Genomic DNA, 16,487 nt, shown 5'->3' with positions numbered 1-16,487 from the left:
CCAACCTGTCCATCCTAAAGGAAATCAGTCCTGAATATTCATTGGAAGGATTGATGTTGAAGCTGAAGCTCCAATACTTTTGCCACCTGATGCGAAGAACTGACTCATTTGAAAAGATCCTGATGCTGGGAAAGATTGAAGGCGGGAGGAGAAGGGGACGACAGAGGATCAGATGTTTGAATGGCATCACTGACTCAATGGACATGAGTTTGAGTAAACTCTGGGAGTTGGTGATGGACAAGGAGGCTTGGCATGCTGCAGTCCATGGGGTTGCAATGAGTTGGACACGACTGAGTGACTAAACTGAACTGAGCTGTCATGAAGAGAGTAAAGGGAGGGTAAGGGAATAGAGGGATTAAGAGGATTGTCTGTTTTGAAGGTGGTGGTCAGAGAAGGCAGTAATATTGAAATTGAGTCTGAATTATGAGGTAGTATTTAAATGTCTAGGGTAAAAGCATTCTAAGCAGAGGAATAGCAAATATAAAGGTGTCTTCTTGGGAATAAGCTTACTGAGCAGGAGGAGCAGCAAGAAGGCAAATACGACCATGGTAACAATGAGAGGACTGCTAGCAGATGAAATTGGAAAGGGAAGCAGAACCAGCTGTAATTTTTTTTGTTGGTAAAATCTTGCATGGTGATCATGGGAAACAGAGAAGTGACAGTTCTCAATAATGTCAAAAGTTTCTTTGGTTGGGAAAGGAATATTCTGGCAAAGAGAAGCAAAGCACAAAGACTGTCTCATATATGTCTTCCTTTTACTTTCTCTTCTCCATCTTGCTTCTCTCTGCTTTCTCTCACCATAGGTGTTCCCTGAAGCAGTGGACCCTGGAGATGTGGTTGCACAGCTTGAATGTAAGTTTTTCACTTTTAATTCCTGATTCTGAGAGATTTTAGAATTATGTTGTTTAATCCTGAGTTAGATAAAAGTCAAAGAGAGTCTAATAAGAAGTTGACAAATGTCAAGGTGAGGCCCTTTTTTTTCCCCCTACTTTTTTTAGAATTTCGGAATATACCTGGAAGCAATAAAAAAAAAAAAAAATACATGTGCTGCAGAGATGGGGAATTTTTCCTTTTTCTGGGTTTGATCTGTAAATAACAAAAAGTTATTTGAACTTTTTATTGACTAAGATGTTATGGGTTGTTAATGATGTAAGGATTATGATTCGTGTTAAGTGGGATTCTGCCCTGCAAACAAAAATCTGTCTTTAACCTCACTGTGTTGCAAGTCAGTTCAGTTCAGTTCAGTCGCTCAGTCATGTCCGACTCTTTGAGACCTCATGAACCACAGCACGCCAGGCCTCCCTGTCCATCACCAACTCCCAGAGTTCACCCGAAGCCATGTCCATTGAGTCGGTGATGCCATCCAACCATCTCATCCTCTGTCATCCTATTCTCCTCCTGCCCTCAGTCTTTCCCAGCATCAGGGTCTTTCCAAATGAGTCAGCTCTTCGCATCAGGTGGCCAAAGTATTGGAGTTTCAGCTTCAACATCAAGTCAAGAGAGTAAATAATAGAAGATTGAAATAATAGTAGCTTAAAATATATATTTGCTTTTGTGCTTTTATTGTACATAGTATGTAAATCAGTTATTTGAAAGCGACATTTTCAAGGTTGTGGTTAGCAGTAAATTCCTCAAAGTGCTAGGAATCAACTTTAAAAAGATCCAGTTATTTGTGAGAACATCAATGCAAAGTATATTGGGGAGAAGTTATTCGAGTTCTGAATATGAAGTGAAAAGCTCTGTTACTTATCTTTGTAATCAGAAAGGGATTAGGAATTACCAGATTGGTCTAATGTATAACTGTGGCTCAAAATGCCAGCGATATTGAGCCTCATCAGTGTCAGCTGTCCCTTCCATTTCCCTTGCATGGGGTTTGCACCCCGTTGGGAGTCTGGCAATATAGAAACATGCAACTTGGCACCACACTAGAATCTGGACATAAAGATAGAAATAGGGCTGGTTCATTTCTACCCTTGGAAATCCTTCTCCAGGGGATCTTCCCTACGCAGGGATCAGACCCAGGTCTCCTGCATTGCAGGCAGATTCTTTACCAGTTGAGCCACCTGGTGCTAGTGGGTAAATGGCTTCTAATTCTTTTGAACATCGTGTTCAGTATCTGGTAAACTGTACATCTCAGAAAACATGAAGATAATTATTTCTCTCATCATTCTGAAATTTTGTTAAACATAATTATTTTTCTCTTTGATTTGAAATTTAGGAGCTCTAAGAAGGGTACTTGATGATGATTATTATCTGGAATCTTTCTTGCCTTGATTTCCCGGATTCAGTTTTTCTGTTAAGTCTCTTCTCTTGTCAGTGATATTCTACTTTTTGGTATCTTTCTCAAATTCGTGTTTGTCCGTCCTGTCTTTAAATATTGGCATTCTTCTGGCTTCAGTTCTATGGTTTCTTTTTACTTAGTTTCTGCTCTCTCCTTATATGATATTCTCCAAGCACTTGGCTTCATGCTTTACCTGTCTTTTTCTTTTTTAACCTGTCTTCTGATGACTTCACAAGAGTCTTTATCCCTGACCTCTCTGGTGAGTTTTGGGCTCCTTTTTCTTTTATTTTCTTCTCAGTTTTGCAACTTTTTGTTGTGTCCTAACCTTACTGATACGAAAATTAAAACTATACTAAAAGTAGAAGGGTTGGAATGATGAAATCCCATAATACCTATTAGCTTTAATAGTTTTTGACATTTGCCTATTGTACTGTATGTTAACCCTTGAAAGGTTGTTGCTGAACCATGAAAGACGCCAGGAGTCTTGGCTTTCGGAGGAGAATTCAATCCGGGGCCAGAGACGAGGCTTGATCACTCAGAGCTTTTGTGTAATAAAGTTTTGTTAAAGTATAAAATAGAGAATGCTTCTGACACAGACATCAGAAGGGGGATAGAGAGTGCCCCCCTTTGCTAGTGTTAGCAATGGAATTATATACCTTTTAATTAGTTATTACAGTGAATCAAAAGAATGTTTGGAGTCTGTGAAAATTTTACCAGACCCACTCCCACAATTTACAGTTTAGGATAATAAGATTAGAATTTAATAATAGAAAGATCCTACCAGACCTTCTCCCGTAATATACATTCTAAACTATCAGGATTAGTCAGAAGGTTTTCAGGAAGGAGAAACTGTCCTCAAGCAGGATACGTTGTTGTATAATCCCTAGTACAGAGTTTAAACTGAGTTGTGTAATTAACTAAGACTAAGAAGGCAATGGCAACCCACTCCAGTACTCTTGCCTGGAAAATCCCACAGATGGAGGAGCCTGGTAGGCTGCAGTCCATGGGGTTGCTAGGAATCAGACACGACTAAGCGACTTCACTTTCACTTTTCATTTTCATGCATTGGGGAAGGAAATGGCAACCCACTCCAGTGTTCTTGCCTAGAGAATCCCAGGGATGGCGGAGCCTGGTAGGCTGCCGTCTATGGGGTCACACAGAGTCAGACATGACTGAAGTGACTTAGCAGCAGCAGCAGCAGCAAGGAATGTAAACAAAAAAAGTTTGTCCTTTCCTCCTCCTTGAGAATTCCAGACCCATTTCCACTTTGGGAGCCCCAGACCCCTTTCTCCTCCTTGGTGACCCTGAACTTCTTATCAATCTGCCTAGGAATTGACTCCTTCACCTTGACACTTAAAGAAAAGTTGGAATATTTAAGAGAAAAGTCTCTACATATATTACTTCATTGCAAATATTCTGGCATGACCTCTAATTGATAGTTTTTTTTTTTTTTTTTTTAAGAAAATAAAACCTCTCTACTGGTATCATACCTAACAAAATTAGTAATAGTTCCATGTTAACATCAAATATTTAGTCATTGTGCAAATTTCTTCAGTTGTCATCAAAATGTCTTTATACAGTTGGTTTGTTAAAATCAGGATCCCATGAAGATATGGTTCATATTCTGTTTATGGCTGTTTAGCTCTTAGGTTTATTTTTTTCTGTAATAGTGTCTCTCACTTTTTTCCCCCTAATGCTGTGAGTTTTTTAGAAAAAATCAAGTTCTTTAGCATATCCTATAGTTTGGATTTGGTTGATTGCTTCCTTAAAGTGTTGTTTAGCTTATTCATCACTTGTATTATGTAAACGGATAGTTAGAGCTAAAGGTTTGGTTTGATCCATGCTTATTTTATTTTCTTTTTGGCAATAGTGTTATGTAAACTGATAATTAGACCTAAAGGTTTGGTTCAGTTCAGGCTTCTTTTTTTTTCCCCCTACAAGAATCCTTCATAATTGGTGTTCTGTACTTATTGTACATCATATCAGGTGGCATATAATATCTGATTGTCTTAAGTTTAGTGATATTAAGATTGATTTTTTTTTTGCTTCAGGCAGTATCAGCCTGATGTTATTCCATAATAAATTTCCTCTACAGTCTGTCATCTAATAGCTTTAGTATTCCTTGAGACCCATGTTTTCATTAGAAGTTACCAAATGTGGTTTTTCTAATATTGTCATTTTTCTGTATTTGTTAGCTGTAATTCTTCTATTAAAGATATTTCCCTCATCAGCAATGTAGTTGGTGATTTAGTTCCTAAGTTGTGTCCGACTCTTCGACCCAATGGGCTGTAGCCCACCAGGCTCTTCTGTCCATGGGATTCCTGGCAAGGAATTTGGAGTGGGTTGCCATTTCCTTCTCCATATCAACAAGGCAGTGAGTTTGAAATACTGTTCTTATATGAAAAGTGGGGTCATTTCTCCTTTCCTTCCTTATTTAATAGCTTTAGTAAGGCATAACTTACATATCACAAACTTTACCCATTGTAACTGTAGTTAAGTGATTTCTAGAAAATGTATATAGCTGTGAGCCATCACCACAATCCAGTTTAGAATATTTCTATCACCTCATATTTCCTAATGGGTATTTGGACTCAATTTCTATGTGTACTTCAGTCCCAACAACACTGATCTATTTTGTATCTTTGAATGTTTTTCTTTGCTAGAAATTTTATGTAAATGGATTTGTATAATATGTTGTCTTTTGTGTCTGACTTCTTTTACTTGGAATAATGTTTTTGAGGTTTATCCATGTTGTTCTACATATTAGTAGTTCATTCCTTTTTGTTGATGACTGATACTCTATTCATAGAACTTTTTTTCCCTTTCTGTTCACTATTTGACGGACGTTTGGATTCTTTCCGTTTTTGACTATTATGAGCAATTTGCTATGAGTATATGGATGCATGCTGGGTTGTATGCTAAGTATATGTTTAACTTAAACTCTCAGCCTGTATTCTAAAGTTGAGTGTGTGCATGCTAAGTCACTTTAGTCATGTCTGACTCTTTGCAACTGTATGGACTATAGCCTGCCAGGCTCCTTTAATCATGGGATTCTCCAGGAAAGAATACTGGAGTGGGTTGCCATGCCCTCCTCCAGAAGATCTTCCCAACCCATGGATCAAGGCTGCGTCTCTTGTGTCTCTTGCATTGGCCAATGTGTTCTTTACCACTAGCCCCACCTGAGAAGCCCTTTCTAAAGTTACTGTACCATTTTACATTCCCACCAGCAAAGTATGAAGATGTTCTATATCATCCCCAAGACTTGATAATGTCAGTCTTTTTGGAATATAGTTATTCTGATGGATGTGTAGTGATTTCTCTTATTTTTAATTTGCATTTTAATATTCTTGAGCATCCTTCTATGTGCAGATTAGCTATTTATATACCTTTTCTTGTAAAATGCTTATTCAAATATTTTATCCATTTTGAACTGGGTAGTTTGTCTTCTTATCAAGTTTTTTTTCTTTTTAAACATATTCTAAATATAAGTCCTTTATCAGATATAAGATTGGTAAATACTTTATCCTATTTTAATTTTTTCATTCTTTTAATGGTGTCTTCTAATGGCTCAGGGTAAAGAATATGCCTGAAATGCAGGAGACCTGGGTTTGATCCCTGGGTTGGGAATATCCCCTGGAGAAGAGAATGGCAACTCACTCCAGTATTCCTGCCTGGAAAATCCCATGGACAAAGGAGCCTGGCGGGCTGCAGTCCATGGGTTTGCAAAGAGTTGAACACAACTGAGCAACTAACACTTTTCACTTTCTGAAGAACAAAGGAAGTCCACATTAACAGTTTTTTTTTTTTTTTTTGCTTTTATGGGATCATATTTTTGGTGAAATGTTTGCTTTACCAAGGTCACAAAAATTTTCCCATTTCTTCTACAAATTTTATAATTTTTTTCTTTACATATATGCCTATTGTACATTATGAGTTAATTTTTGTGTGTATGGTGAGAGGTAAGGATCTGTTTTTGTTTTTTGTTTTGATAAATTGTGCAAATGCTCAAGGATATCCAAGGACCTCTTAAATTGGGCAGTCCGATAAATGGTCAGATCCTTGAGTAACCTCAGACAGAGTGCTTAGAAAAGTCCTTGGCACACAGGAAACACTTAAAATATCCTTGCTTATTTTTATTGGTAGTGTGTTATTCAGTTAAGTTCAGTCGCTCAGTCATGTCCGACTCTTTGTGACCCCATGAATCGCAGCATGCTAGGCCTCCCTGTCCATCACCAACTCCCGGAGTTCACCCAGACTCACGTCCATTGAGTCAGTGATGCAATCCAGCCATCTCATCCTCTGTCGTCCCCTTCTCCTCCTGCCCCCAATCCCTCCCAGTATCAGAGTCTTTTCCAGTAAGTCAGCTCTTCACCTGAGGTGGCCAAAGTACTGGAGTTTCACCTTTAGCATCAGTTCTTCCAAAGAAATCCCAGGGCTGATCTCCTTCAGAATGGACTGGTTGGATCTCCTTGCAGTCCAAGGGACTCTCAAGAGTCTTCTCCAACACCCCAGTTCAAAAGCATCAATTCTTCGGCGCTCAGCTTTCTTCACAGTCCAACTCTCCATACATGACCACTGGAAAAACCACAGCCTTGACTAGATGGAGTTATTACTCTTTATTATTTGGGAACTGCCACGTTCTATTCATACCATATCTGAACCTGTAAGGAGCCTCCAGAGGCCCAGAACCACATTAAGCCTCTGGTGAAATATATATTTATAATACATAAATACAAAGTGATATATGAGCGCCAGTGACATTAAAAGCCATAAACGGCGATTTTGCATTCATAGAGAAGGTATTCTCTTTAGGGAAATGGTTTTAATTCTGGAATCTACCAGAATAAAATTACAGTTATAATGAAAGCTATTTGCTGGGAGCCATTTTTAGGTAAGAAAGAATGAAAAGTTTGCTACCTTGTAGGCTTCTCTATTGAAACTGAATTTTCATCCTTTCTCATGGGAGGTTGGTAGATTCTCTTCTGCAGACACACACACACATTCTCTCTCTTACATAGACACACACTGTATCTCACACACACACAATACACTTGAACCTTGGACAACACAGATTTGAGTTGCACAGGTCCACTTATACACAGATTTTTTTTCAATAGTAAATACTACAATGCATGGTCTTTGGTTGGTTGACTCCATGGATGCTAAACCACAGATTAGGAGGAACTATAGATACGGACTGTGGCTCAGATCATGAACTCCTTATTGCCAAATTCAGACTTAAATTGAAGAAAGTAGGGAAAACCACCAGACCATTCAGGTATGACCTAAATCAAATCCATTATGATTATACAGTGGAAGTGAGAAATAGATTTAAGGGACTGGATGTGATAGACAGAGTGTCTGATGAACTATGGATGGAGGTTTGTGATATTGTACAGGAGATAGGGATCAAGACCATCCCCAAGAAAAAGAAATGCAAAAAAGCAAAATGGCTGTCTGAGGAGGCCTTACAAATAGCTGTGAAAAGAAGAGAAGTGAAAAGCAAAGGAGAAAAGGGAAGATATTCCCATCTGAATGCAGAGTTCCAAAGAATAGCAAGGAGAGATGAGAAAGCCTTCCTCAGCGATCAATGCAAAGAAATAGAGGAAAACAACACAATGGGAAGGACTAGAGATCTCTTCAAGAAAATTAGAGATACCAAGGCAGGACAGAAATGGTATGGACCTAACAGAAGCAGAAGATATTAAGAAGAGGTGGCAAGAATGCACAGAAGAACTGTACAAAAAAGATCTTCACGACCCAGTAATCACAATGGTGTGATCACTCACCTAAAGCCAGACATCCTGGAATGTGAAGTCAAGTGGGCCTTAGAAAGCATCACTACAAACAAAGCTAGTGGAGGTGATGGAATTCCAGTTGAGTTATTTCAAATCCTGAAAGATGATGCTGTGAAAGTGCTACTATACTCAATATGCCAGCAAATTTGGAAAACTCAGCAGTGGCCACAGGACTGGAAACGGTCAGTTTTCATTGCAATACCTAAGAAAGGCATTGCCAAAGAATGCTCAAACTACCGCACAATTGCACTCATCTCACATGCTAGTAAAGTAATGCTCAAAATTCTCCAAACCAGGCTTCAGCAATACGTGAACCGTGACCTTCCAGATGTTCAAGCTGGTTTTAGAAAAGGCAAAGGAACCAGAGATCAAATTGCCAACATCCGCTGGATCATCAAAAAAGCAAGAGAGTTCCAGAAAAGCATCTATTTTTGCTTTATTGACTATGCCAAGGCCTTTGACTGTGTAGATCACAATAAACTGTGGAAAATTCTGAAAGAGATGAGAATACCAGACCACCTGACCTGCCTCTTGAGAAACCTATATGCAGCTCAGGAAGCAACAGTTAGAACTGGACATGGAACAACAGACTGGTCCCAAATAGGAAAAGTAGTACATCAAGGCTGTATATTGTCACCCTGATTATTTAAGGATTTGAAACAGCTCAACTGGAACTCCATCACCTCTACTAGCTTTGTTTGTAGTGATGCTTTCTAAGGCCCACTTGACTTCACATTCCAGGATGTCTGGCTCTAGATTAGTGATCACATCATCATGATTATCTGGGTCATGAAGATCTTTTTTGCACAGTTCTTTCGTGTATTCTTGCCATGTCTTCTTAATATCTTCTGCTTCTGTTAGGTCCAGACCATTTCTATCCTTTATTGAGCCCATCTTTGCGTGAAATGTTCCCTTGGTATCTCTAATTTTCTTAAAGAGATCTCTAGTCTTTCCCATTCTGTTGTTGGGATAGCTCTATTTCTTTGCATTGATCACTGAAGAAGGCTTTCTTATCTCTTCTTGCTATTCTTTGGAACTCTTTATTCAGATACTTATATCTTTCCTTTTCTCCTTTGCTTTTCTCCTCTCTTCTTTTCACAGCTATTTGTAAGGCTTCCCCAGACAGCCATTTTGCTTTTTGCATTTCTTTTCCATAGGGATGGTCTTGATCCCAGTCTCTTGTACAATGTCACGAACCTCATGCCTTTAAATCTATTTCTTACTTCCACTGTATAATCATAAGGGATTTGATTTAGGTCATACCTGAATGGTCTAGCGGTTTTCCCTATTTTCTTCAATTTGAGTCTGAATTTGGTAATAAGGAGTTCATGATCTGAGCCACAGTCAGCTCCTAGTCTTGTTTTTGTTGACTGTATAGAGCTTCTCCATCTTTGGCTGCAAAGAATATAATCAATCTGATTTCGGTGTTGACCATCTGGTGATGTCCATGTGTAGAGTCTTCTCTTGTGTTGTTGGAAGAGGATGTTTGCTATGACCAGTGCATTCTCTTGGCAAAACTCTGTTAGTCTCTGCCCTGCTTCATTCCGCATTCCAAGGCCAAATTTGCCTGTTTCTTGACTTCCTTCTTTTGCATTCCAGTCCCCTATAATGAAAAGGACATCTTTTTTGGATGTTGGTTCTAAAAGGTCTTGTAGGTCTTCATAAAACCATTCAACTTCTTCTTCAGTTTCTTCAGCATTACTGGTTGGGGCATAGACTTGGATATCTGTGATATTGAATGGTTTGCCTTGGAGACGAACAGAGATCATTCTGTCGTTTTTGAGATTGCATCCAAGTACTGCATTTTGGACTCTTTTGTTGACCATGATGGCTACTCCATTTCTTCTGAGGGATTCCTGCCTGCAGTAGTAGATATAATGGTCATCTGAGTTAAATTCACCCATTCCAGTCCATTTTAGTTCGCTGATTCCTAGAATGTTGACGTTCACCTTTGCTATCTCTTGTTTGACCACTTCCAATTTGCCTTGATTCATGGACCTGACATTCCAGGTTCCTATGCAATATTGCTCTTTACAGCATCGCATCTTGCTTCTATCACCAGTCACATCCACAACTGGGTATTGTTTTTGCTTTGGCTCCATCCCTTCATTCTTTCTGGAGTTATTTCTCCACTGATCTCCAGTAGCATATTGGGCACCTACTGACCTGGGGAGTTCCTCTTTTGGTATCGTATCATTTTGTCTTTTCATACTGTTCATGGGGTTCTCAAGGCAAGAATAATGAAGTGGCTTGCCATTCCCTTCTCCAGTGGACCACATTCTGTCAGACCTCTCCACCATGACCCACCCGTCTTGGGTTGCCCCGCAGGCATGGCTTGGTTTCGTTGAGTTAGACAAGGCTGTGGTCCTAGTGTGATTAGATTGATCAGTTTTCTGTGAGTATGGTTTCAGTGTGTCTGCCCTCTGATGCCCTCTTGCAACACCTACCATCTTACTTGGGTTTCTCTTACCTTGGGCGTGCGGTGTCTCTTCACGGCTGCTCTAGCAAAGCACAGCTGCTGCCCCTTACCTTGGATGAGGGGTATCGCCTTACCGCCACCGTTCCTGACCTTCAACGTGGGATAGCTCCTCTAGGCCCTCCTGTGCCTGCGCAGCCACCGCTCCTGGAGTTGCTCCTCCCGGCTGCCGGCCCTGGCCTTGGGCATGGGTGGCTCCTCCCAGCTGCCGCCCCTGGCCTCGGGCTCGGGGTGGCTCCTCAGGGTTACAGCCTCTGGCCTCGGCCGCCCCTGACCTCGGACGCGGGGTGGCTCCTCCCTGCCGTTCCTGCGCCGTTGCAGCCTGGCACTCTGGGCCGCTGTCCCTGACTTCGGATGTGGGGTAGCTCTCGGCCGCACTTAGTGCACCGGCCCGCCGCCAACTAGGTGTTTAATGTTCAAAGGAGTTAAATAAAATACCATAAATGTATCATATAACTGCTTCTCATTACTCTTTTCATGAGTGCTGGAACTGTCCAATTGAAAGATACCTGTTTGTACTATAATCCTTTGATTAGGAAATATATTTTGTATTTGAAAATTTGTATTATATTAATAACTACCTTGGTTTCATACCCTTCAATGTTTGGATAAAGAGAAGATAAGATCTTTACTTTTATTGCAGTAGATTACTAGCTGTCCCTATTGTTTTCTCTTGCCTATAGGGAAAAATAGCAGTTTCATTATAGCCCCTGCTTTATTGCTTCTGAGAATTGCTGCTTCTTTGGTGTCTTCAGTATTTAAAATGCTTTCACGTGAAGATCTGAAGGCTGAGAATAAATCCTTCAGTGTCTATGAGTGAGAGACTCCCTGCCTCAGTCATCAGGAGAGCTTGTAGGACTCAGGATTCATATTTTAAATCCATGATGGCAAATTCATTCCCACCAATTCCCCTTGTAGTTAAAGCAGATGAATAGGCATTTATTGGAAATTGTTATAGCGATTACTCTTGTTGATACAAAGGATTAATGGTATTCTGGCACTCTCTATTAAGAAGTTTACTATAGCTTTTGATTTGCAGCACATGACTAAGATTTCTGGAATACTGTAGTACATTTACTTTGTAAATCACATTGAAAGTACATGTAAAAATTTGAATTTTTACAGAGAAAGAAGGGAAATTGTCATTACTTAGTTATAAGATAAAAAACAATAGTAAAATGGGATTAATTATATGTTCCAGTAATTGGAACTTACTATTTAGTTTCCAGGAACATTAGTTCTGCAAAAGCTTTTTCTTTAGTAGTTTAAAGTCTTTCTTTTTAAAAAAATTGTTTATTGAAGGATGATTGCTTTATACAATTTTGTTGTTTTCTGCAAACCTCAACATGAATCAGCCATCAGTTCAGTTCAGTTCAGTCTGTCAGTCGTGTCTAACTTTTTGCAACCGCATGAATCGCAGCACGCCAGGCTTCCCTGTCCATCACCAACTCCCGGAGTTCACTAAAACTCATGTCTATCGAGTCGGTGATGCCATCCAGCCTTCTCATCCTCTGTTGTCCCCTTCTCCTCCTGCCTCCAATGCCTGCCAGCATCAGGGTCTGTTCCAATAAGTCAACTCTTCACACGAGGTGGCCAAAGTATTGGCGTTTCAGCCTCAGCATCGCCTCCAATGAACACCCAGGAATGGTCTCCTTTAGGATGGACTTGTTGGACCTACTTGCAGTCCAAGGGACTCTCAAGAGTCTTCTCCAACACCACAGTTCAAAAGCATCAATTCTTCGGTGCTCAGCCTTCTTCACAGTCCAACTCTCACATCCATACATGACCACTGGAAAACCATAGCCTTGACTAGATGGACCTTTGTTGGCAAAGTAATATCTCTGCTTTTAAATATGCTATCTAGGTTAGTCATAACTTTCCTGCCAAGGAGTAAGCCTCTTTTAATTTCATGGCTGCATTCACCATCTGCAGTGATTTTGGAGCCCTGCAAAATAAAGTCTGACACTGTTTCCACTGTTTCCCCATCTATTTCCCATGAAGTGATGGGACCAGATGCCATGATCTTAGTTTTCTGAATGTTGAGCTTTAACCCAACTTTTTCACTCTCCTCTTTCACTTTCACCCATAGGTATACATATATCCTCTCCCTTTTGAACCTCCCTCCCATCTCCCTCCTCATCCCATCCCTCTAGATTGATGTACAGCCATGGTTTGAGTTTTCTGAGCCATACAACAAATTCCCATTGGCCATCTATTTTATGTATGGTAATGGAAGTTAAATAAGCAGGGTGACAATATACAGCCTTGACGTACTCCTTTTCCTATTTGGAACTAGTCTGTTGTTCCACCGACTCGATAGACATGAGTTTTAGTCCTGTTGTTTCCTGACCCGCATACAGATTTCTCAGGAGGCAGGTCAGGTGGTCTGGTATTCCCATCTCTTTCAGAATTTTCCACAGTTTATTGTGATCCACACAGTCAAAGGCTTTGGCATAGTCAATAAAGCAGAAATAGATGCTTTTCTGGAACTCTCTTGCCTTTTTGATAATCCAGTGGATGTTGGCAATTTGATTTGTGGTTCCTCTGCCTTTTCTAAAACCAGCTTGAACATCTGGAAGTTCACGGTTCATGTATTGCTGAAGCCTGGCTTGGAGAATTTTGAGCATTACTTTACTAGCATGTGAGATGAGTGCAATTGTGCAGTCACCTTTCTTATTTAACTTATATGCAGATGACACCACCCTTATGGCAGAAAGTGAAGAGGAACTAAAAGCCTCTTGATGAAAGTGAAAGAGGAGAGTGAAAAAATTGGCTTAAAGCTCAACATTCAGAAAACAAAGATCATGGCCTCTGGTCCCATCACTTCATGGGAAATAGATGGGGAAACAGTGGAAACAGTGTCAGATTTTATTTGGGCTCCAAAATCACTGCAGATAATGACTGCAGCCATGAAATTAAAAGACGCTTACTCCTTGGAAGGAAAGTTATGACCAACCTAGATAGCATATTCAAAAGCAACGACATTACTTCGCCAACAAAGATCCGTCTAGTCAAGGCTATGGTTTTCCAGTAGTCATGTATGGATGTGAGAGTTGGATTGTGAAGAAAGCTGAGCACCGAAGAATTGATACTTTTGAACTGTGGTGCTGGAGAAGACTCTTGAGAGTCCCTTGGACTGCAAGGACATCCAACCAGTCCATTCTAAAGGAGACCATTCCTGGGTGTTCATTGGAAGGAATGATGCTAAAGCTGAAACTCCAGTACTTTGGCCACCTAATGCAAAGAGTTGACTCATTGGAAAAGACTCTGATGCTGGAGGCATTGGGAGCAGGAGGGGAAGGTGACGACCGAGGATGAGATGGCTGGATGGCATCACCGACTAGATGGATGTGAGTTTGAGTGAATTCCCGGAGTTGGTGATGGACAGGGAGGTCTGGCGTGCTGCAATTCATGGGGTCGCAAAGAGTTGGGCACGACTGAGCGACTGAACTGAACTGAACTGAATGGAAGTTTCCATGTTACTTTATCCATACATCTCACCCTCCCTACGCCCTCTCCATGTCCATAAGTCTATTCTCTATGTCTGTTTCTCCACTGCTGCCCTGTAAATAAATTCTTCAGTACCATTTTTCTGGATTCCATATATATGTGTTAGAATACGTTATTTATCTTTTTCTTTATGACTCACTTAACTCTGTATAATAGGTTTTAGGTTCATCCACCTCATCAGAACTGACTCACATGCGTTCCTTTTTTGGCTGAGTAATATTCCATTGTGTATTTGTACCACAACTTCTTTATCGATTCATCTGTCGATGGACATCTAGGTTGCTTCCATGATCTAGCTATTGTAAATAGTGCTGCAATGAATAATGGGATACATGTGTCTTTTTCAATTTTGCTTTCCTCAGGGTATATGCCTAGGAGTGGGATTGCTGGGTCATAAGGTGGTTTTATTCCTAGTTTTTAAAGGAATCTCCATACTGTCTTCCATAGTGGCTGTATCAGTTTGCATTCCCACCAACAGTGCAAGAGCATTCCCTTTTCTCCATACCCTCTCAAGCATTTATTGTCTGTACACTTTTTGATGCTGACCATTCTGACCAGTCTTAGGTGATATCTTATTGTAATTTTTATTTGCATTTCTCTAATAATGAGTGATGTTGAGCATCTTTTCATGTGTTTGTTAGCCATCTGTGTGTCTTCTTTGGAGAAATGTCTATTTAGGTCTTTCCCCCACTTTTTGATTGGGTTTGTTTTTCTGGTATTGAGTTCTATGAACTGCTTGTATATTTTGGAAATTAATCCTTTGTCAGTTGTTTTATTTGCTATTATTTTCTCCCATTCTGAGGGTTATCTTTTCACCTTGCTTGAAGTTTCTTTGCAGTGTAAAAGCTTTAAGTTTAATCAGGTCACACTTGTTTACTTTTGTTTTTATTTCTATTACTCTAGGAGGTGGGTCATAGAAGATCTTGCTTTGATTTATGTCGGAGTGTTCTGCCTATGTTTTTGTCTAACAGTTTCATAGTTTTGGGTCTTAGGTATTTAGGTATTTAATCCATTTTGAGTTTCTTTCTGTATTGTGTTAGGAAGTGTTCTAATTTCATTCTTTTACATGTAGCTATCCAGTTTTCCCAACACCATTTATTGAAGAGGCTGTCTTTGCCCCATTGTATATTCTTGCCTCCTTTGTCAGAAATGAGGTACTTACAGGTGGATGGGTTTACTTCTGGGCTTTCTGTCTTGTTCCAATGGTTTATATTTCTGTTTCATATCAGTAACTTACTGTCTTGATGATTGTAGCTTTGTAATACAATCTGAAGTCAGGAAGATTGATTCCTCCAGCTCCATTCTTCTTTCTGAAGACTGTTTGGCTATCTGGAGTCTTCTGTGTTTCCAAATGAATTGTGAAATTTTTTGCTCTAGTTCTGTGAAAAATGCCGTTGGTAATTTGACAGGGATCACGTTGAATCCATAGATTGCATTTAGTAGTATAGTCATTTTTACAATATTGATTCTTCCTACCAGGAACATGGAATATCTGTCCATCCGTTTATGTTGTCTTTGATTTCTTTCATCAGTGTCTTATAATTTTATGTGCACAGTTCTTTTGTCTCCTTAGGCAAGTTTATTCCTAGATATTTAATTGCTTTTGTTGCAGTGGTGAACGGGATTGATTCCTTAATTTCTCTTTCTGATTTTTCATTGTTCAGTTCAGTTCAGTTGTTCAGTTGTGTCCGACTCTTTGTGACCCCATGAATCACAGCACGCCAGGCCTCCCTGTCCATCACCGTCTCCCGGAGTTCACTCAGACTCACGTCCATCGAGTCAGTGATGCCATCCAGCTATCTCATCCTCTGTCGTCCCCTTCTCCTCCTGCCCCCAATCCCTCCCAGCATCAGAGTCTTTTCCAATGAGTCAACTCTTCGCATGAGGTGGCCAAAGTACTGGAGTTTCACCTTTAGCATCATTCCTTCCAAAGAAATCCCAGGGCTGGTCTCCTTCAGAATGGACTGGTTGGATCTCCTTGCAGTCCAAGGGACTCTCAAGAGTCTTCTCCAACAGTACAGTTCATTGTTAGTATATAGAAATGTAGGTGATTTCTGTGTATTGATTTTATATCCTGCAACTTTGCTAAATTCACTGATTAGCTCTAGTAATTTTCTGATACTATCTTTAGGATTTTCTATGTACAGTATCATGTCATCTGCAAACAGTGAGAGCTTTGCTACTACTTTTCTGATCTGGATTCCTTTTATTTCTTTTTCTTCTCTGATTGCTGTAGCTAGGACATCCAGAACTATGTTGAATAATAGTGGTGAAAGTGGATACCCTTGTTTTGTTCCTGATCTTAGGGGGAATGCTTTCAGTTTTTCACTGTTGAGAATGTTTGCTGTAGGCTTACCATATATGGCCTTTACTATGTGAAGGTAGGTTCCTTTTATGCCCATTTTTTGAAGAGTTTTAATCA

General features: G+C 40.0%; 1 protein-coding gene across 3 annotated transcripts in view; it reads left to right on the top strand.

Moving 5' to 3' along the window:
- SPATA6 (spermatogenesis associated 6) overlaps positions 1-16,487 on the top strand; it is a 174,131-nt gene that overhangs the window by 26,477 nt on the left and 131,167 nt on the right. For all 3 annotated transcript variants that reach the window (XM_012136817.5, XM_012136740.5, XM_060408810.1), the window contains exon 3: positions 804-852. In XM_012136817.5, coding sequence (XP_011992207.2) covers positions 804-852 — 49 coding nt within the window. The remainder of the gene's footprint in view (positions 1-803; positions 853-16,487) is intronic.

This window comes from Ovis aries, chromosome 1, assembly GCF_016772045.2.
Source record: "Ovis aries strain OAR_USU_Benz2616 breed Rambouillet chromosome 1, ARS-UI_Ramb_v3.0, whole genome shotgun sequence".
In the NCBI taxonomy this organism is placed as follows: domain Eukaryota; kingdom Metazoa; phylum Chordata; class Mammalia; order Artiodactyla; family Bovidae; genus Ovis; species Ovis aries.
The sequence above is the reverse complement of the archived record's forward strand: the minus strand, read 5'-3'. Positions and strand labels throughout refer to the sequence as shown.